Below are 19409 nucleotides of genomic sequence, written 5' to 3'. Positions count from 1 at the left end.
ACGCGCGAACCGTCAATTGCAATCGTATCAAAAATACCTTTCTATTTTGCGACTGTGTGTACGGAGCAGCGATCGACTCTTGCATACAGCGCGTACAAGTGAAAACGTCAACTATATATTGTGTTAACCATATCGACGTCGGCGACGCGCATCGGACGACGAAGACGACGAGCGATCGGCCTTTTTGTCGTGTAATTAGTGTGTGGTACTTTGTACCGTTGCGCAAAATAATCACCCGGCGAGCGCACACACACACACGTACAGAGGAGAGATAGGCCCAACGACGACAAAGTCTTCGAAGCGAAAATGTAACATGACAGTGAACAATGCACGTATTATGCAACTTTCGAGCCATCAGCTGTACAGTACTCGTACAAAACATGTTGTGCACATCGTATACTTATTACGGCTTTGTGGGAGGGCACGAGTTTGCGAAATAAAATATTACGAGCACGACTTGCCCTTTGCGCCTTAATTTATAAAGCACTCGCGCTTCTCTTTCGTTTCTTCTTTGTTTTCTCGGTCCGCGGGGGAGTGTTTTGTACATTTTATATATATATATATATATATATATATACACAAAAGCGACTATCGTGCAGCGTTCGCTCGGAATGAGATTTAATATGAAATGGAACCGATTCGCTCGTTGGCGATACGATTCTTATCGACGTAGACTTTTTTTTTGTAAATACCTATATATACGTTTATGAAGTGAGTGATGCTCGAAGCCGTTAATACGATCGTGTGAATGTGGTTGTAGAATATTAATGAGAGTTTTACGTATTTTTATATGTACGGTCGATGCGACTTGCATCAAGTTCTGTAGTGGATAACATTTTTTTCCGCAAAATTTTATGCATTACTTGTGTTGGAAAAATTTATGTTAAGGATGATTTGTGGAAAAAAAAATTAAATTTAGAAAATACGTGTGTGTGTGTATGAGTCATTTCGAAAATACATTATAATAACTAAATGATTTTTCCATGTGTATAGATAAACAAAGTTTTATTTATTGATTAATTGATAATTAAATTTGTGTGTTTGACGTAGTTGTGTGCATATCATTATTGTATATCTTGAATAATCTTCAGTTACTTGGCTTTATCATGATACAATAAATTTTTATTTCGAGCGCCAAGGTAAATATATTTTTTAAGGCTCCATTAGAAAGTTAAAAGTATCAAATATTGGCACCTCGTTTATAGTTGAAATAAAAATCTTCATGGAAAAAATATGATTCGACTATATGACTTATACTATAATTTTTTTCGAAATTTATCTCATCTCGTCAATCTTATCTGAAAATTTTCACAATTTCACATTTCAACATTCCATCAAAATTGTAGGACATACGCAACTCAGATTGACGCTGGAATCTTGTTAGATACTGTGTGTTATTAATGAAAAAAAAAATTTTTCTAGCGCAAATAATGAAATGTATGTTTAGGTAATAATTATTTTTCAAAGTATTTGATAAAGTAATTACATACCCAAGTTATTGTAATGTGCGTGATTCATCGCAAGCGTCCTTCGAATTGTCCTGTAAAATACTTTTTTTTTCCCCTGCAAGAGGAAAAGTGTTTGGAAATCACTTTTAAAGCAAACCTTCAAGGACAAACGAGCATGCGAGAGCGATAAATACGTGTATTCCTAACGAGCATTTTTTTTCTTGCATTTGGAAAAAAAAAAAAAAAAAAAAAAGGAAAGGAAAGGAATAAAAATAGTCCTGTGCGTGCTGCGGCATGAGTTGCGTAAAATATACAAATGCTCATGCGTGTAGAAGTAGTGCTGAATAAGTATGTGTACTTTTTTTTTCGAGTTCGTCGCACTGGAGACTGAGATCATGAGATGTGACGCAACGGACGGGAGATTTTCGAATTACGAGAGAGGAGCTTCCACTCGGGAGAAAGTAATACGACTTTCGGTGGATATTCGAGCCACTTTGCATTGCTAATCATCGAAAGTGAAGAGTTGCAATAATATTATTACGCGCTACTCTCTTTTATTACCTAAGCTCGTTGACATCTATTTTCGTTTTGTGCACCTAATGAAAAAAAAAAAAAATATATCAAATCAACGAAACACCAAGTGCATGTAGAAGTTCCATTCGAAGAATAATCGTTTATGCGCAACGCTCGAGTGATAAGTCCGGATAAAATTTAATTACCACGCAAGTCGATTGCTTTTCCATCAAACCGAGATTTTCGTGCTTTTATTGTGTTCGCCCTTGCGTAATTGTCTCGGAATTTTTATTTTGAATCGTTAACTTTGGAGAGAAAAAAACACCCCCTCGGGGCTCTCGGTCGTAAAAACGAAAGCTAAAACAAAACAAAAAACAATAGTCCTCCGCCGCTGACATCGTTATTAAATTTAAATTTTCTATTTCTCTCCGACTCGTTAACATAAAATTTGCATGGGTACGACGCTCGTCTAATTTACGACGACGCGTGTTTTTTTCTCTCTCTCTCTCTCTCTCTCTCCGACAGGACTCGTCATCAGCACTGTATAATATTATGTACTTTCTATGTGGATCGATCGGCCGTATAGACACGTAATGTTTTTCACCAACCAACTGACGTCAGGTGAAGAGAGGGACGCTCCCAAAAAAGGAGCGTGTATAGTATCCTTGTACGTGCAGCGGCTAGGTGCAGAGAAGGGAAACAAAGGTGAGAAAGTATTTGGCGCGCGCCAGCCGATAATGAGATTATTACGACTATTGAGTAACGTTGGGTACGAGTGAAGGCTCTTTCGATATTGTATTTATTTATTTTTTTTTTTTTCGTGCCTCGCTCCATTGGGGCATCAAAGATGCGGCGATCAATTAGTCATAGAAACAATCTGCTCTGGAATCTCGCGTTGGAGAGGCAGGTGCGAAGGTTCGTCCGATCCTTTGTTGTGACACTCGGAATGCCAAGTGTTCATCGGGCGCGTTAATTGTTTTGCTGGGACGGATGGGTATCGCGTGGCAGTGTTGTTGATTGATGCGCGTTTGAGAGAGGAATTTTTAATGCTTCGCGTGACGTGTGTATTGGCGATGAGGTACTGTTCATACGCGTTAGCTTGTACTCACGTTGAAAGTAAAAAATTTTAAAGCTATCTAAACTGTCGTCTGGGAAATTTTCGCTACCCACGGATTAATTTTTTGATCGTTTGGAATTAAATTTTTTTATTGACAGTACACGGTGTTTTTTCACTATTTTGGCAGTATAAAAATTAATTGGCAGTGTGGTAAAAATTAGATTGAGAAAAGCAAAAAGCCCCGAGATAGAAAAATTACACCAGATCATGGAGCTAGCATTGTGATTTTCGTATTTTTAAATTTATTGCGATTCGTCAAAATTAATTACTGTAAATTAACAATCCAAGTAATATGTTGTTCGTCTCGGTGTGTATATTAATATAATATAGGCACGTGACTGTTTTCTGGCGTGTAACAAACCAGTTATCAATTAAGAACACGTTATTGATGACGCAAAACAATTTTTCGTTTAATACGAAATTAATGAACTTGTATTTCTTAAAATAAGCTTTATAACGATGGATCTTGGACACGTTCTTGGAAAATTATTTAGTAGACGTTTTTAATGAATTTTTCCATATCTGTTTTTGATAACGATATTAACCTTTTTTTTTTCTTTTTTAATTTTTTCAAAGAAAAACAAACTTATGAATTAAATTGTAGCCATTAAAAGTATGATGGATTATTTTTAAATATTGATGGGTCATGCGATAAAGAAATTTAATTGACTTAGATTAACCACATGATTTCTTTAGCCGATAAATTTAAAATTATATTCATGATCGACAGTTGAAAAATACGACTCAGTATAGTATTCTATAAATAATAGATTTAAAAAGTTTTTTTTTTTTCATTTATCACATGACCAATCCACACATAAATCTAAACTAAAAAAATTTTCGGGGGGAAGGGGTTTGTGATATCATAGCGCAAAAAAATTCACTTAATCCGTTGCACAACACGTTTTTTTTTTTTTTTTTTTCTTCCCGAGAACGAAGTATTTCAATCTTTTTCCAATCTCCTAATGTAGATTATATTAAGATAAAATTCGATATAGGCAATGGAAGTATTTCACGAAGCATCGTGATTTTTGAACACGTTTTTCACTATCACCATCATTCACAAGTTACAACTTCCAATGATAAACATTGTTAGAGATCTGACCCTCACCTTTAATACTTAAGAAGTAAGTTCGAAATATTAAAAATAAAGTTAATAAGTTTGTGTAAAAAACAAAATAATTTTTCAAAATTAAAAATCATTAAAAAGCGATCAAATATTTTGCAGCAAATATTGTATCAAGTAAAAATTGTGTTGTTTACTTTTTTTTGTATTAGGTATAAAACTGATTTAAAAAACCTCTAATGATTAATTTAATTGAGTTAACGAAATACTTTAAAATCATTCTAATTGTATGCATGTTGCGTAAGTTGAGAAATCTCTTTTCATTGATAAGGATAATAAATTATTTTGTAGTATCATTTTAATTGTATTTAAAACTAAAAATTGTACTGCCGATTAAAAATAAGGCTCATTAAAAACAGCTACTATTTTTTGTACGTGAATGACTTGTGGCTTCTAATGAATCACGAAATGAAAGATAAAACGGTCATTTCATAACTGTTACAATACTGCTTCGTATAAGCAACTGAGTATATTGACCAATGCTTTATCTTAATGTTTTTATTGAGAAATAGATAAACGATTACATGCACACATCGTACGTGACAATACTCATATTCCTAGAATTTTTAAGTACAGCCGAACGCCTAAACAAAAAGTTTAAATCAATAACAAATTCTACGAATAATACAATACAATAGCTGACAAAGTTGAGGTAAATTTGAATGAGACGCTGAATTCAGTGCCCGAAAGGCCATGCAAATCATAAAAATGGGGAAAAAAATGCTATATGAAGCAGCAACCATGAATTTGAAGTGCAATTCTCATCAAGTAAGCTGCTTTCTAGCATTTGTGGTTAACGCAACCATCATATTATGTAAGAGCAATGAAAAACATATCTTGGAAAATAAATCACAAGATCCAGACACACTTCGAACGTATACAAAAGCATAGTGACCAATAACAAATAAACATTGTCCTACCTAGTACAACTTCGATGAGTCTCATGATGACGCATCTTTCTGTCCAAGTCGTAATTTTGTAAAGTAATTTTGGTAGGGGTATATTATCAGCTATCATTAGTGGTACCGATAAAGAAATGGTATGGTCTTTCGATTGGTCAAAACCTACTAGCGGCAAGCTCACCTACTAATCATTGTTGTGCGAACACTTTTGGATTCTCCGGCTAGTAAAACAGTCATACAGTAGACCACTGCTTACTTCGGTACGACGGAAGTAAATTCCGAGTCTGGGCTGGATCAATTGCGTGGTTCGATTCATCGGCCGGTCATAATTGCAACTTCAGCTGGAGCAACTGTTTCGCGTATTCTAGTAGCAAATAAGGTAAGTTAAACTCTGAAGTAGTATGGAATACGGCCGCGAAATGTCGTCATTATTGTCATCACCTTTTCTACATATGAGTCCATGTAGCTCAACAATTTTGTAGTTTAAGAGCAAGGCACGAAATTTTAAGACTAAACTTTTGTCATTTATGCTTTAAATATAAAGAGTATTTAAAGATCTCATTTTCACAAAATGACAAATAGGTACATGGTGGTAATTTAAAAAAAAAAAGCAGCATTGGCGAGGCATTGAAGGGTGACTGAATCAAAAACTTCATCTATAGGTCCTTTTACGTGTCAAATTTTTAAATAAAAGAGATAAGTCAAATATACAATTGTGTATGTGGTTATTAGACATTTTCATTAATTAGAAACTCCATTCCCCCCGTTTTCAATCAATGAATCTACTTTTTGTGAGGTAAATGATATATGTAGCTTTAATCACGTTATGAGTGATCTCTGAAACAAATAAACAAAAATCAATCGCGGATAACTCGTCCGGTGTTGATGTTTTAATAAAAGAATGGCGACATTTGAGTCTTCGCCACTACGAGTGTCACGTATTAGACCGCGTGAGGCGAGCTTATTTTTACATATGATAAAATGCCATTTTAAGGTGTAAATATAATGTTTTTAATGATATTCCTCGAATAAGCTACATCTGTCAACATTTCATTGGGGCATCATCGAGGCAAATTGACAGATTCATCTGAAATTAGTATGCACATTACTGATAAGAAACCGGATGAAACTTGATCTGTTGGATTGTATTGGATAACATAAAAAATTATACAAAAAAGCCTGATATCTGTAAGGTGAGGCCTTTTTCTCTCTCAGACTTATCGAAAGATAATTTTAGCACTATTTTTGGTTGATAGGAAACCGAATGATTTTTTTCCCATTTCTTGTTTTTTTTTTTTTATTTTATTTTTTTTATATATTATTGACGAAATTTATGAGCATGCTAGATACGTGGAGGTAATTTATACATGTACCAGACAGCCTAAAAGTGAGTAGTTTTACCTTAACTATAGTTATATGATAAGATTGTGTTGTCGCTAAAATTCCATGTTTCGGTGAAATATCATATTGTTGTCGTACATACAACTAAATTACAGCTAAATTACATTATATCGAAACATAAGTTTCTTTCTAACACTTTTGAATCGTGATATGCAACGATAAGATCCCTGGAAACCTGACTTTGAGCTTTAAAAAAAAAAATTTTTTTTTAGAACAGACTTAACAATGTATAAAAAAACGTACTATTTTTACATAACATGAAATATTTATTATTACACTTAATCTTCAAAATCACTTAGGGGCATCATATGTTTCAAGTTTTTTTTTTTTTTTTTGTTTTTTTTTAACTAATAATAATTTTTATACAAGTATTATTTTGTAATCACCTATACATGTAAATCGGACGGTAAAATTGTATGACCTTGGGCTCGGGTTTTAATTTTTAAACTCGTAATTTGTATAAAACTAAGTTAAAAAGTCCACTGCACATCTTAGGACAACCTTATTATCAGTTATTCATTATGAACAATCCATCAAAAAATATTCAAATTTAACCGTAAAAATTAATTTAGCGCTATAAAAATTTATACATGCTTCATCAATTTTTAATAAACATATACGTATATCTTATTACCATAGTTATTATAACAATGGTTAAAAATTGATTCTTTTTTTTTCACTAAGAGTTCATAAGACCTGACTAGGTTTATTGTAATAAAAATATAAAAACTAGTGCAGACTGCAATACTGACAATCAAAAAAAATGTACGCACCATTGTAAAATTAAAATTTCATCTAAGTGCTCGTACAAAGTTTGTGCTAGAATAAGGAGTTAAAAAAATACTGAAAATAATTCTTCAACGGTGTCGACAGTTTTAAATTCTTATTACTTCAATAAAAAAACTAGCGTTAAAAACACAAAGTATTTTTGTATGCAAAATATGTTGGTGCAGCGCAAAGCCAAAGTTTGGTCTAGCTGTTTAAAAAAAAAAAAAAAAAAAATATATATGTATGCTTGTCTCAATGAGTGAATCCGTACACGTTGCGGATGTCCACAATCGTGTAAATTATTGTTTGATACACTGGGGTGACAACTACCATCCTTTGTTGGTGCGGGGCATTACAGCTTTTGTTGCACAGAAGCTAGTAAATATTTTTACCTTCGAATTATATGTAGGTGTATAAGCACAGTCAATTAGTTTAATACTGCATTAGGTGTGCACTGAATGTTGTAAGAATCATAAAAATTGTATTTTAATAATTTTTCGAAAAAAGGATAATATTGAATACGATATATTGTATCAATATGCATGAATATGTGTTTATCAACTTGGAATGAATATAAGACGACGAATAAGTTATATTAAAATAATATTTACGTTTTAACTTTTGAATGCGGTACGTATGTTAAATATCCGGTTTAAATGGCGCATGTGTATGTCAGACAGATAGTCTCTACTTTGCCATCACAATGCCCCAACGGCCAATGAAAGTTAAACGATAGACGCTAGACTGGCACGCCTGCAAGCCGCGCCGATTCAAATCTCTGATCAGCAATATTTTTTTTTTAATTTTATATCGACATCATTTATCATCAACTGCGCAAAGCCATGAGACGTTAGGTTTTCCAGTTAAATTAATTGTTTATTTATCAATTGTATATTTTTGCAAAAATTATATTTTTTTAAATGTTTCAATAATAATTATTAAAAACAAAAAAGTGAATAATTACATTGTAATAAAAGTTTATAGAATTTTCAATTGCATTTCAATTATTATATAAGTAAAAAGAAAAAATTATGAAATGTTTTACCAGGAGAAGAATCTAATTGTTTTAAAATTATTTTTTTTTTTAAATCAATAAGTACCAATACTAAATTATCGATACGTAAAATCTCGCCAGAAAAGTAGTATGCACTGTACAAATTTAGGGAATTCTTAATCATTTAAATATGTTACAATATTTAACTACAGCTTAAATCCCATAACGCACTCTAGAGATTTATTCGATTTTTATAAAATTTGTAGACTTGAAACGATATCTCACATATCATATTGTTAAACAGTAGTTATTATACTATTCAAAATAAAATAAATTATTTACTATATACATGTACAAAGTTAATGAATATAGAAATGATTTAGTATGTAATGAATTGGCAGGGAAAAATGGTTTAAAATTACGGTGATTTACAGCTTCAACTTTTGATAAAAAAAACCGATGCTTGTTAAAAAATGTCTCGAAACACATAATTGTTCTATATATTATGCTAAGCTCGCGTAAAAGTTGTCCCGCTTTCACTTTACCTCTGGAATAAACATACTTCGGATCAACTATCCTCGTCACAACACACTTATGGCTGATCAATATTCACGGCTCACGAGCGTACACGTGTCCTCGTGGGTGTGTATATATTCGAATCACCAAGACCCCTTTAATCTTCGTTCACATCATGGTATTCGCAGAAATATAAGATATCAATATTTGCGTTTGATTCTAATCGTTGGGTATCTGGTGTGATTGAATATATGTATTTATATACTCTATACATTACATGTTGAGATGTATCACAACATAACGTCAGAGAGACTGGACGATGATAAGGGCACACTTACGTAAATGACAAAATGTATTTTTCTTTCCTGACTAAGTGAGTTGTTCATAAATATTTTCAAAACAAATTCAAATCTTGGATTTTATAAAGTGTGTGCACATGTTTTTGCAGTATAAAAATAACGTCATCGACGGAGTTTTGTGATTTATACGGATAGGATACTATATCATTGTTGGCTTACCGGTATGTGTACAATTTTACGTAAATTTGGGTAAAATGTCTATCGTTGGTTTAAGTGAGTAAACGCTGAAAGTCAAGCTCCAGCAGACCTTTGTACAAAACATTAATAAAGCCTTAAAATTGAATGTCAAAAAAAAAAGATCGTTTATTGTTGTCACTGTTTTTTAATGCAACAAGTCGTTAATTTTTTTTTTTTAATAAAGTTTTGTTTTTTGTTTTTCCAAGGGCTACACACTTGTACTTTTTTTTTAAATTGTGTATATATATTCTATACCGTTGTTTTTTCAAATTTGATCATTTTATACGATATTACATGTTAAAAAAATTTTCAAAAATTCTCGTTACAGGTACAAAATAAGTCATTTGATTAATATCATAAATACTGATAAGAGCAACTACTCGTTAAAAAATATCGTTGATCAGCGGATTCAATTAAAATGTTTATTATAAAGCGTTGTTAACGTACTTATGGAAAAATCTTAATTTTTATAAATAAAAAAAAAAAAAAAAAAACTAAAAAAAATATTTTCCTCGCTTCGATTCGACTACGAAAGCATAGTTCGTAGATTGGTATCCCTGTTCGGCGCAGATGCATGTACGTATATGTCATATAGCTCCCACCACACAACAGCACAACATAATATACTATTATATACTAGCTTTTAGTAGCACCGAGCGTAGAGTATAGATATACATGCATAGGTCTAAAATTACGATCGGACTCCGAAATGCGCTTGGTAAGCCTATAGTATATTTTATATCGCCTTGACAGAGCTCGAGAGTCTAGTGTTGTGTTGTGAAGACGGTGCATCAGCAGGAACACCCTACACTGCCAATGGCAGGGAGTGTCGACTGTTTGTTCGTATACTTTAATCGTGTCTCCGAGTCAAAGTGCTAACGTCACCAGAAATGTCAAAGCTCAATTGTCCTTCCGTTACTCATTCAGTTCATGGTGAATATAATATTTTGTCATACTTTCAACGATTCTCTACTGCTGCTGCTGTACTCCGTTCCCTTGTTTTTTAATATTTTTTTCTTTTTCACTTTTGAAAAATCATATTCAAATTTTCAATGGTACGCTTCTAAAAATAATACGAGCGTAAAAAAATTGTTTCTGGCAAGTATTACTTTCCGATTGTCGAAAAGAATCGTTGGCAAAACAAAAATAAGCATTGTGCTTCCTTTTTTTTCCTTAAAGTATGATACGGCTTATCGACCTAAGCGTAATTACTGTAAATGAGTCACAGGAGACTGCTATCAGTGAAATATAAATATACACGCACATAGATACAAACATTACGTGTTTCTGAGTATTTGATATGAAGTTGATGTCATCGAACTATTTTTTTTTTGCAGTCGGAATATTTTAGAGTAAATTGTACATGCGTCAGTACTGTCAGGAATAACAATGGCAACGACTTTGAAGAAATTGCGGCTATTGCTGTACAAAAATTATTTGGTACGCAGGAGACAATGGATATCAGCCATCGTCCTACAGATTCTGATCCCGTGCTGGATATTCTACTCTTTGAAGGTGATGCGAACCATCCAGCAAATAGCTCCCGGTGAAACTGTGCAAAACAAAAGTTACAATCCAGTAACGGAGGAACAATTGAAGGAGCCCAATCGTCTCATAAACTTGTTTGTTGTGCCGGACAATACGTTTGTAGATTCTTTAATTGACAGCGTGAAGGAGTGCCTTGGGATGCAAAAAGAAAGCAGTAAGTTTAATTCGACTTTTGCTACTGGGCAATCTTTTGTACCGCGAAAACTGTACAGATGACACAATTTTCTTTACCTCAGATGTAACGAAATTTGCAACGGAAAGGGATATGTTGGATGCGTATAAAAACATGCCGGTGAACTTTGAGGAAATCTACAAAGCCATAGTTTTCAACGAAAATACGAATTCTTTGACGAAACGCTGGAAATATAAAATATATTCCGATGAAAGTCTTCCCAGTGCGGCTTACGAAGGCTACTTCAATCATATGTTTACATTTGACAAACAGATTGGACTGCAGATGTGTTTGGACACTACTTTCATCAACTTCAACAACACAGAGAAACTAAATATGGAAGTGGGTGTATAAAAAATGAATCAATCGATACCATGTCTATTAATACTATACGTATGCATATTTAATTATTCACGTGTTACAGTTTTCCATGAGAAAAATGGTCAAACCTGGTGAAGCGGAACAAGGTGGGGATCTTGTTGTGTACCTGGGTATAGCAGTTGCTTTCTCGGCCAGTATTGTATTCTTCATACAATTGTGCTTCGAAACTTCAAAAGCATCGGAAGAAAAATTTCTCGGAGTCAATGTAAGTATACCTTGGTATGGGAAAATGTATAACGATGGAAAATTTATCGAAAAAATTTAATTTCAGGTTTTGATGGCTATGAATGGAGTGCCTAATTATTTGAACCTATTGAGTTGGCTCTTGAGCGGACTAATTTTCAGTTTACTTTACACTGTTCCCATCGTTATACTGTCAAATATATGGTTTGAAGGAAAGACTCCTCTTTTGTACGATGGGAATTCATTCATATTTTGGTTGATACTTACCTTACATGCGGCTCACTTGTTTACATACGGCATGCACATTTCCGCATACTTCACAAGATGTAAGCAGTCAATTTTTCGTGTTTTTAAAAATCCTGTAGATGATCGTTGGCGAGGATTTTCATTCGTATTGGTTTTACAGCTAAATTCTTGACCATTGGATTGTTGGTGCTCTACGCAATTTCAAGTATTTACAGCGAGGCTTACTTGCAAGCTCACTCACTGGTGCCTTACCTGGGAATAATATTTCCAAACATACTGCTCATCAGAGCTTTCAGAGAAATATCTTACTATCAGATTGCAAGTGGTAGGAATAATATCCGACAATTTTATCCGAGACTGCAGCGAAAAATTTGAATGCGAATCAAAGTTTGTTGCATCTATGATTTCAGGAATTGGAATTCGATGGAGCAACTTGTTTGTAGTCGACGATGTTGCATACGGAACTGCAGGAAGCTTGGGAGTGATAATGATTTTCTCCATAATTGGTGCCATTTTTCATTTCGTATTGGCTAATTACGTTTGTGCTGTAAATCCTGGTAAATACGGCGCCAAAAAGCATCCACTCTATTTTTTGGAGGTAGCCAAGTTGCAAACACACTATTAATTTGTTGTTCCAGTGACTCTTAACTGTTCGATTATTATGGTCTATTTCAGTTTTTTGAAAGATCCAACAGTCCAAATGACTATGGTAAGGTAGACAATTTTGAGTCAGACGTCAAAGCGGATGAACCATTTGAAACTGTACCAAGTGGAGCCTTCACTCCTGGAATTCAACTTCGAAATCTGAGAAAAACGTACAATGTCGGCTTATGCGGTGATGCGGTAAATTGATTGAACATTATTGGACAGCTTCAAAAAAAAATTGCCTTGGCAATAATATCATTATCATTTTAGCAAGTACATGCCCTCAAAGGTATCAGTATCGACTTTTATCAGGGACAAATCACCTCGTTACTTGGCCATAATGGTGCTGGAAAAACAACGATGATGTCAATTTTGACAGGTATCATTCTTAGATCTTTGAATTAACGTATCATTTAATAACAGTAATTGCCATCTTAATTGTTCAATTGATTGCGTTCGATAGGAATGAATAGTCCAACTCAAGGCACGGTTATCATCAACGGAAAAAATATTGAAAACAACATGGACGAAGTATTGAACGAAATGGGACTGTGTCCCCAGGAAAATATTGTTTTTCCGAATTTAACCGTTTATGAACAATTCAAGTTGTTTGCTATGGTAAGTGACGCTTTTATGGACTCGCAAAACATGCCATTTTTAATGACACTTGAATTATTACTTTTACTCAGTTAAAAAACAAAAACAGTCCGAATACAGTGATTGAGCATAATATAGAGCTATTGCTGCAAAAGTTGAAATTGCACGAAAAACGAAACGTTATGCCCCAAAAATTATCTGGAGGGCAAAAACGAAGAGTGTGTCTTGGAATGGCTCTTGCAGGAGATCTAAGCGTAAGTTTGTTTGTTGTAAATTAGTTTTTCTTTTTTTAATGAACAACTGGACCACAAAAAAAATGTTAATTAATCTTTTTATCGTGCAGATATTAATCTTGGACGAACCAACATCAGGATTGGATCCAGAAGTTAGACGTAGCATTTGGGACATTTTATTGGTAAACTTTTTATAGCTAACAAACATTTTTTTTTAAATTTACAATCAAACGATTAAAATTGATTTTTGCAAACAGAAAACTAGAGGACAAAAGACAATTTTAATAAGTACTCACGACATGGAAGAAGCCGATATTCTCGGTGACAGAATTGCCATCGTACACGGCGGTAGACTGAGAAGCTACGGTACTTCGATGTTCCTGAAAAAGCATCTAGGTAAATAGAAAAAGACCCAAAAACTCATCTTCCCGTGAATCAAACCATTTGAATTTGGTCATTTATCCATTACAGGTGGCGGAAACGTGGAGATAACATTGTCCACGGAACCCTGGTGCAACCCCGAAAGCATTCGCACTTACTTGGGTCCTCGAAGTAAAATCCTCAACTCAGATGGTAATAAAAATGTTATAAGTGTCCCGTATACTCCCGAACTACCAGATGCTTTGGACAGGACAGAGAGCAACAAGAGAAATCTCGGAATCACGGGTATGAGCGTCTCATTGATCACCTTGGAACAAGTATTCTTGAGGTACGTGGTTGTCAAATAGTAATCACCATAATTTAACACAATCATCCAAGTCATTCGATTCGTCATGTTGTTTCAATTGTAGAATTGCAAAGGACAACGAAGACGAAGTTGACGATCGAGAGCCGCTCATTTGCGCCTCCCAAAAATTAAAAGGCCTACAGCACTCTCTGCACGCTGCAAAAGGACTGTTGTACAAAAAAGCAACTTACACCTGGAAAAACGCAACGACCTTCACGCTAATGTTAGCACTGGTACTGACATATTTTTGATAGTACACGAATGGCTACTAATGTAAAGTGCAAAGATTTCACAATCACCGTTTTCAGGTCCTATTGGCAATGTTTATCAATCACATGATTTTTTCGTTCAAATTTCCCGTCAATTCTACTCCAATGGACGTGCGACTCGACATCTACGACAACCCAAAGATATTCTACAGCAATAAGAACGCCGAAATCGCCAAAAGCTACAAGACCACGGTAGAACACTACGGTGGCGAAGCCGTTGAAGTTCCAGAAACCGGCAACCTAACTCAAGGTAATCGATCGATCAAATAGCTCCTCGCACAACATGTAAATCGTTTTAATCGATTCTCATTTGAAACAGAGCTGTTGGACTACGGTTATCAGAACCGCAGGGTTTACAAGACTCGCATGATATCGTCGGTCGATTTCGGGAATCCGGGCAAGGCCGAGGCCATATACAACGACGAGATCGCCAGTTTTGCCAAACCGATATCCATGAACCTTCTGACAAACAGCATACTGAGGGCTCTGAAGGGTCCGGAGTACAGTATAGAGATGAGCGCCCAGGCTTTGCCCCACAAAGAAAACGACATTGATGATATAACCAAGAAGGGGATAGTCGACAAAGTTGTTACCTACGCGGTGCCGACGATCCTTGCCATCTTTTTGTTCTTGGCCGTTGCCCTACTGGTCATTCACCCTCTACTCGAGAACTCGACAAATATCAAGCACCTGCAGAAAATGACCGGGTTATCGGCTTTCAATTACTGGGGGACTATGCTACTCTTTGACCTCGCGGTGATGGTGTTTTTGTCGCTCGTCATTATAATTGGATTCATCGTCATAGATCGAGTCGTCGGTCTCCAAATGATGAAGGCAAAGGAGATACGTAAGTGTTATTTTGCTCATTCCGTTGAAAATATCGCACAATGAGTAAAAAAAAAAAAAAAAAACTTGGTCTCTGTTCATCTTTCAGTGATCTTTGGCGCTATCATCTGCCTGTTTTCACTAAGCGTCCTCCCGTGCATCTACTGTTTTACCTTTTGGTTGAGCACCGTGAGCACCGCTATGAAAACCCTTACGCTGATACCAGTAGGTCTAGGTAATATTATTACGATTCATCTATTGTGACGATCAATGCTCCGCTCAAAGTATGACAATTATATCTTTGCAGTCATCCTCGAGGGAGTCATGATGTTCCTCGTTTACTTGTTCCCTGAAGCTCGTACCCTAAAAATCATCCGTCCAATCGAAAAGATCGCAGTTTTGCTGACACCCTACATCGGCTTCTTCCACGCGGAAATCTCCTTTTTTCAAACGGCCAGGGCCAACGTCCTGTGTCCGCAGTGGTCACTCGTGTTCGATGCGAAGAAATTGTGCAGCTTGCCATTGTATTCCGAATGCTGCGGTAAGATACGTGTATTTTTCTCAACCCCAAGAACAACGTGTTTATACATATATGATCGTCCTTTTAGAAATGGGTTGCAGCAACGGGAGATGCGAGAATCCCAGGAGTTTCTTCAACGGCTTCAAGGACGATTTCTCTCTGGAAGGTGGCTTGGTCAGCTTGGGCGCGACGTTTGTCTTGTACTCGGTTCTCCTGTGGGTCCTGGAGGGCAAACTGATACAAAAGTTAGTCGCGAGAATACTCGGGGACGCGCCACCGCCGGATGACGACGCCGATGAGCAGGTGAAGAAAGTGAAGCGCGACTTGTCGGACGAAATCGACCACTTGAAGACCAAATCGAGTAAGGAAACCTATCATACGCACAATTTGTAAATTCTCGTGGATATCTTTGAAGTATATGACGTTCCGCTTGTAGGTCAGGTGATTGCCAACGGCTGCAGCATCAACAGCTTGGAAAACGGGGTGGTACAGGACAGACACATATTCCTCGTGTACGGGCTGAGGAAGAAGTACGGCAGATTGGTGGCCGTCAAGGATGTAAATTTCAGCGTCAGGCAGGGCGAGTGCTTTGGTTTGTTGGGCGTCAACGGAGCCGGCAAGAGCACGACTTTCAGGATGATGACTGGCGAGGAGATACCGCACAGCGGCATGATGTTCCTGAGCGATAGAAAGTTGACCGGCACCCAGGTGAGTTTAATAGCGCGACTGAAGTACGACTGGGCGAGATGAATTTGAAAAATCTTGGGACCATGGAACGCAAACTTTATCAAATTACTACTTATTTTGCCCAATTTATCCATGCGTTTCTTCTTATACACAATGTAACTTCATTACGTCATGTAAGTAGACTGAGTACATAGAGAACAATTTTTATTTTTGTCAGTTTGATTTCACATTTTAGATGTAAAACCCCGACTAAAGAGATCCTGGTTATTTCATAAATTTCGGTTAAAAAAAAAAAAACAAAATGTGTATCTCGCACAAGAGCCCAATACTAATGTTGATTGAAATCGCAGAATCTCTCGCAAATGGGCTATTGTCCCCAAAACGACGCCATCGTCAGGAGCCTGAACACCTACGACCACCTGCGACTGTTCGCCCGTCTCAGGGGTATTCCCGAGCACGAGGTCAACAAGGAAACGAAAAAATGGATCAGACGACTAAGTAAGTCCAAAGCACCTTTATCCCCTATTTCAACGACTAAACGATGTTTTCCCCAAATAGATCTAAGGGCTTGTGCTCGCAACCCCAGCGGCACTTACAGCGGCGGCAACAAACGTCGACTCAACATCGCGATTTCGATGATCGGCCTGCCGGAGCTGGTACTGCTCGACGAGCCAACCACTGGCGTCGATCCTGCTGCCAGGAGATCTCTTTGGAACGTTATCAAGTCGGCCCAAGCGACCACTGGCCAAGCTGTGATACTTACGTCGCACAGGTAAACTTGACGTTTTCCAACAAAGTGTACCCTATGAAATCAACGCAATGTACTCATTACAGTATGGAAGAGTGCGAGGCTCTCTGCGGTAGACTTGCCATCATGGTGGACGGTAAATTGGTGTGCATAGGTCCGTCCGAGGAGCTGAAGCAACGTTTCGGGGCCGGCTATGACATCCAGATAAAGCTGAATCCTGAAAAAGCTGTAGCTCAAGTTGAGCAAATCAAGAGGGACGTCGAGGCATTGTTACAGTGCCAGCTGGTTGATGATAATTCGGTGAGGGCAAAGAGTCTTGAAAAATTAAATGAACATTACATGTGCATCGACGTATGGTTATAATTTTTTTTTTTTTTTTTTTACAGGGATACCTGATGTATCACGTTTCATCCACAGCAACAAAATGGAGGAAGATGTACGACGCGATGAGAGCAGTGAAGCACAAGTACGATAGCATTGAAGATTTCTGCGTGTTATCTTCAACGTTGGAACAGTTGTTTTTGCTGTTCGCCAGAGCTGCTAATAAGTCTCATTAGATCTGAGCTTTGCTTGTCGATCATTTAATTAACTTCTATGATGAGTGTCGGAAGTTTTTGTGGTGTTTCTCTGACGATACATATATACTTTTATATATAGTTTATAATCAAACGCACTGTGCCTTTGTAAGTATATTTTTCTAATGTTTTTATTTTTTTGTGATACAATTCAAGTATTTATCGTTGTAACTATAGTGTTAGCTTGACAGTTGTGCTGTTTGGACGTGAGTTTGGAATTGTTTGCTCTTTGAATTATGAGCGATGTCGTTTCATTAGTTGATTCTTCAATTGTACTTTCTCGCTTAACTTTGGTTCAACTTTTATTTAAGAATATTAATAGATACTTTTCATAAGATGATGACAGAAAAAGTGCAATACCTACTGAGTTTAATTATCACTAAAATTGAATATATTACAATGAATGATGATATTCAAATGGGAAAAAGGAGTGATTGGATTAATTTCCTAGGACTTACCATAACTCACACTGTTAAATTACTGAATGATAAGTTAAAAACAACTATGAAACGATTTGGCTGTGAATATTGTAATGAATCGTTGAGTCAATACATACTTACGCTTAATAGATAATTTCCCATGTAACTATTGTTAACACTAAACAACGTGTACAACCTATTCTAAGTTAAACTTTTATATAAATACATATATATATATAGTTTTTTTCATCCATAATTATATAATTAATATGGTAACAAAAAAGAACTTAAAACCTAAATTTTTACAACTACTAGACATAGAGTCTCTGCTTCGAAGTAAATTGTTAGAATTTGTAAGCTTTTTGTTTCACTTCATCTACAAGCTCCAAAGATGTTAAGTACACAGTATATTTATGTTGGTTAAAACAAGTATTAAAGGTCCTAATCAGCGGTTATTTATCAAGGTACTTTCTTGTTGAGCTTATGAATTTTTACGATACCAAATACATGTATTTTAACCTTGTGTACTTAATAAAATTTTTCATTGAATCAATATATGGAATTTTACTTGTTGAAAAAAAACAATCTTACCTTATTAAACTGATCTTCTACCCGCCAATACAGGAATATATCTCATCCTCTCTTGATCTCGTCTAGACGCGCGCTAGACGTGCAGACGCATGTGTAACAGACGAATCTTCAAGTAAAATATAAAATTCAACGAACAAACATAACTTGAACACCATAATCTGTAAGAGGAATAAATAACGTTAATAACAAAACAGGAAGTCAGAGAAAAAAAACTATCATACTTACATTTCGATGCCTGTCATCATTTAAATGAGCACCTCAACTGCACAGTAATCCCGCTCACCTCCACATTTTGTTTTACGACAATCGTATACGATGACAACGTTAGCTTTGAGTTTAAAAAATAAAAATCTAACATGCCAAAATTTTGATTAGCCGATTACGAAGAACATATATGTATACTTATACTTAGTTGTTAAATTCCAAAGTGAGTGATACGGAAACTTTTTAAAACTTTCCCACCCCCAACTCACCACCGGTGCCCGAGAGCGTCCGAAAACAACCAGGTCCGCCATTGCAGGGGTCGATTTACTTTTTCGATACAACATGCTTCGATATCAGTCGACATACGCAATCGAGTTCGAGAGTGATGGATCGATGGATGTGATATCAGCGAAGGGTGTGAAGGGCGAAGTGCCATTTCATGATGTAGTACTACTTAAGTAATATGCCATTTTCGTCAAGTTTTAGTGTACATGTAACGGTCAATACCAAACTCGATC

General features: G+C 35.9%; 1 protein-coding gene across 1 annotated transcript; it reads left to right on the top strand.

Moving 5' to 3' along the window:
* Positions 1 to 10030: 10030 nt before the first annotated feature.
* LOC106637349 (phospholipid-transporting ATPase ABCA3-like) lies at positions 10031 to 18633 on the top strand. The gene is made up of 25 exons (XM_014350099.2): positions 10031 to 10254; positions 10659 to 11023; positions 11106 to 11383; positions 11466 to 11627; positions 11694 to 11931; positions 12012 to 12176; positions 12262 to 12449; positions 12527 to 12694; positions 12767 to 12875; positions 12960 to 13114; positions 13186 to 13347; positions 13437 to 13508; positions 13584 to 13722; positions 13798 to 14035; positions 14118 to 14286; positions 14362 to 14572; positions 14642 to 15169; positions 15257 to 15382; positions 15455 to 15688; positions 15756 to 16028; positions 16104 to 16375; positions 16705 to 16852; positions 16913 to 17126; positions 17189 to 17402; positions 17489 to 18633. The coding sequence occupies exons 2-25, from the start codon at positions 10711 to 10713 to the stop codon at positions 17657 to 17659; spliced, it is 4947 nt and encodes a 1648-aa protein (XP_014205585.2). The 5' UTR covers positions 10031 to 10254; positions 10659 to 10710; the 3' UTR covers positions 17660 to 18633.
* Positions 18634 to 19409: the final 776 nt, after the last annotated feature.

The sequence above is a fragment of the Copidosoma floridanum genome, unplaced genomic scaffold (genome assembly GCF_036245765.1).
Source record: "Copidosoma floridanum isolate Cflo_tuat_1 unplaced genomic scaffold, Cflo_Japanese_pri ptg000012l, whole genome shotgun sequence".
Lineage (NCBI taxonomy): Eukaryota > Metazoa > Arthropoda > Insecta > Hymenoptera > Encyrtidae > Copidosoma > Copidosoma floridanum.
Note: the sequence above shows the minus strand (reverse complement) of the source record. Positions and strands in the feature narration are given on the sequence as shown.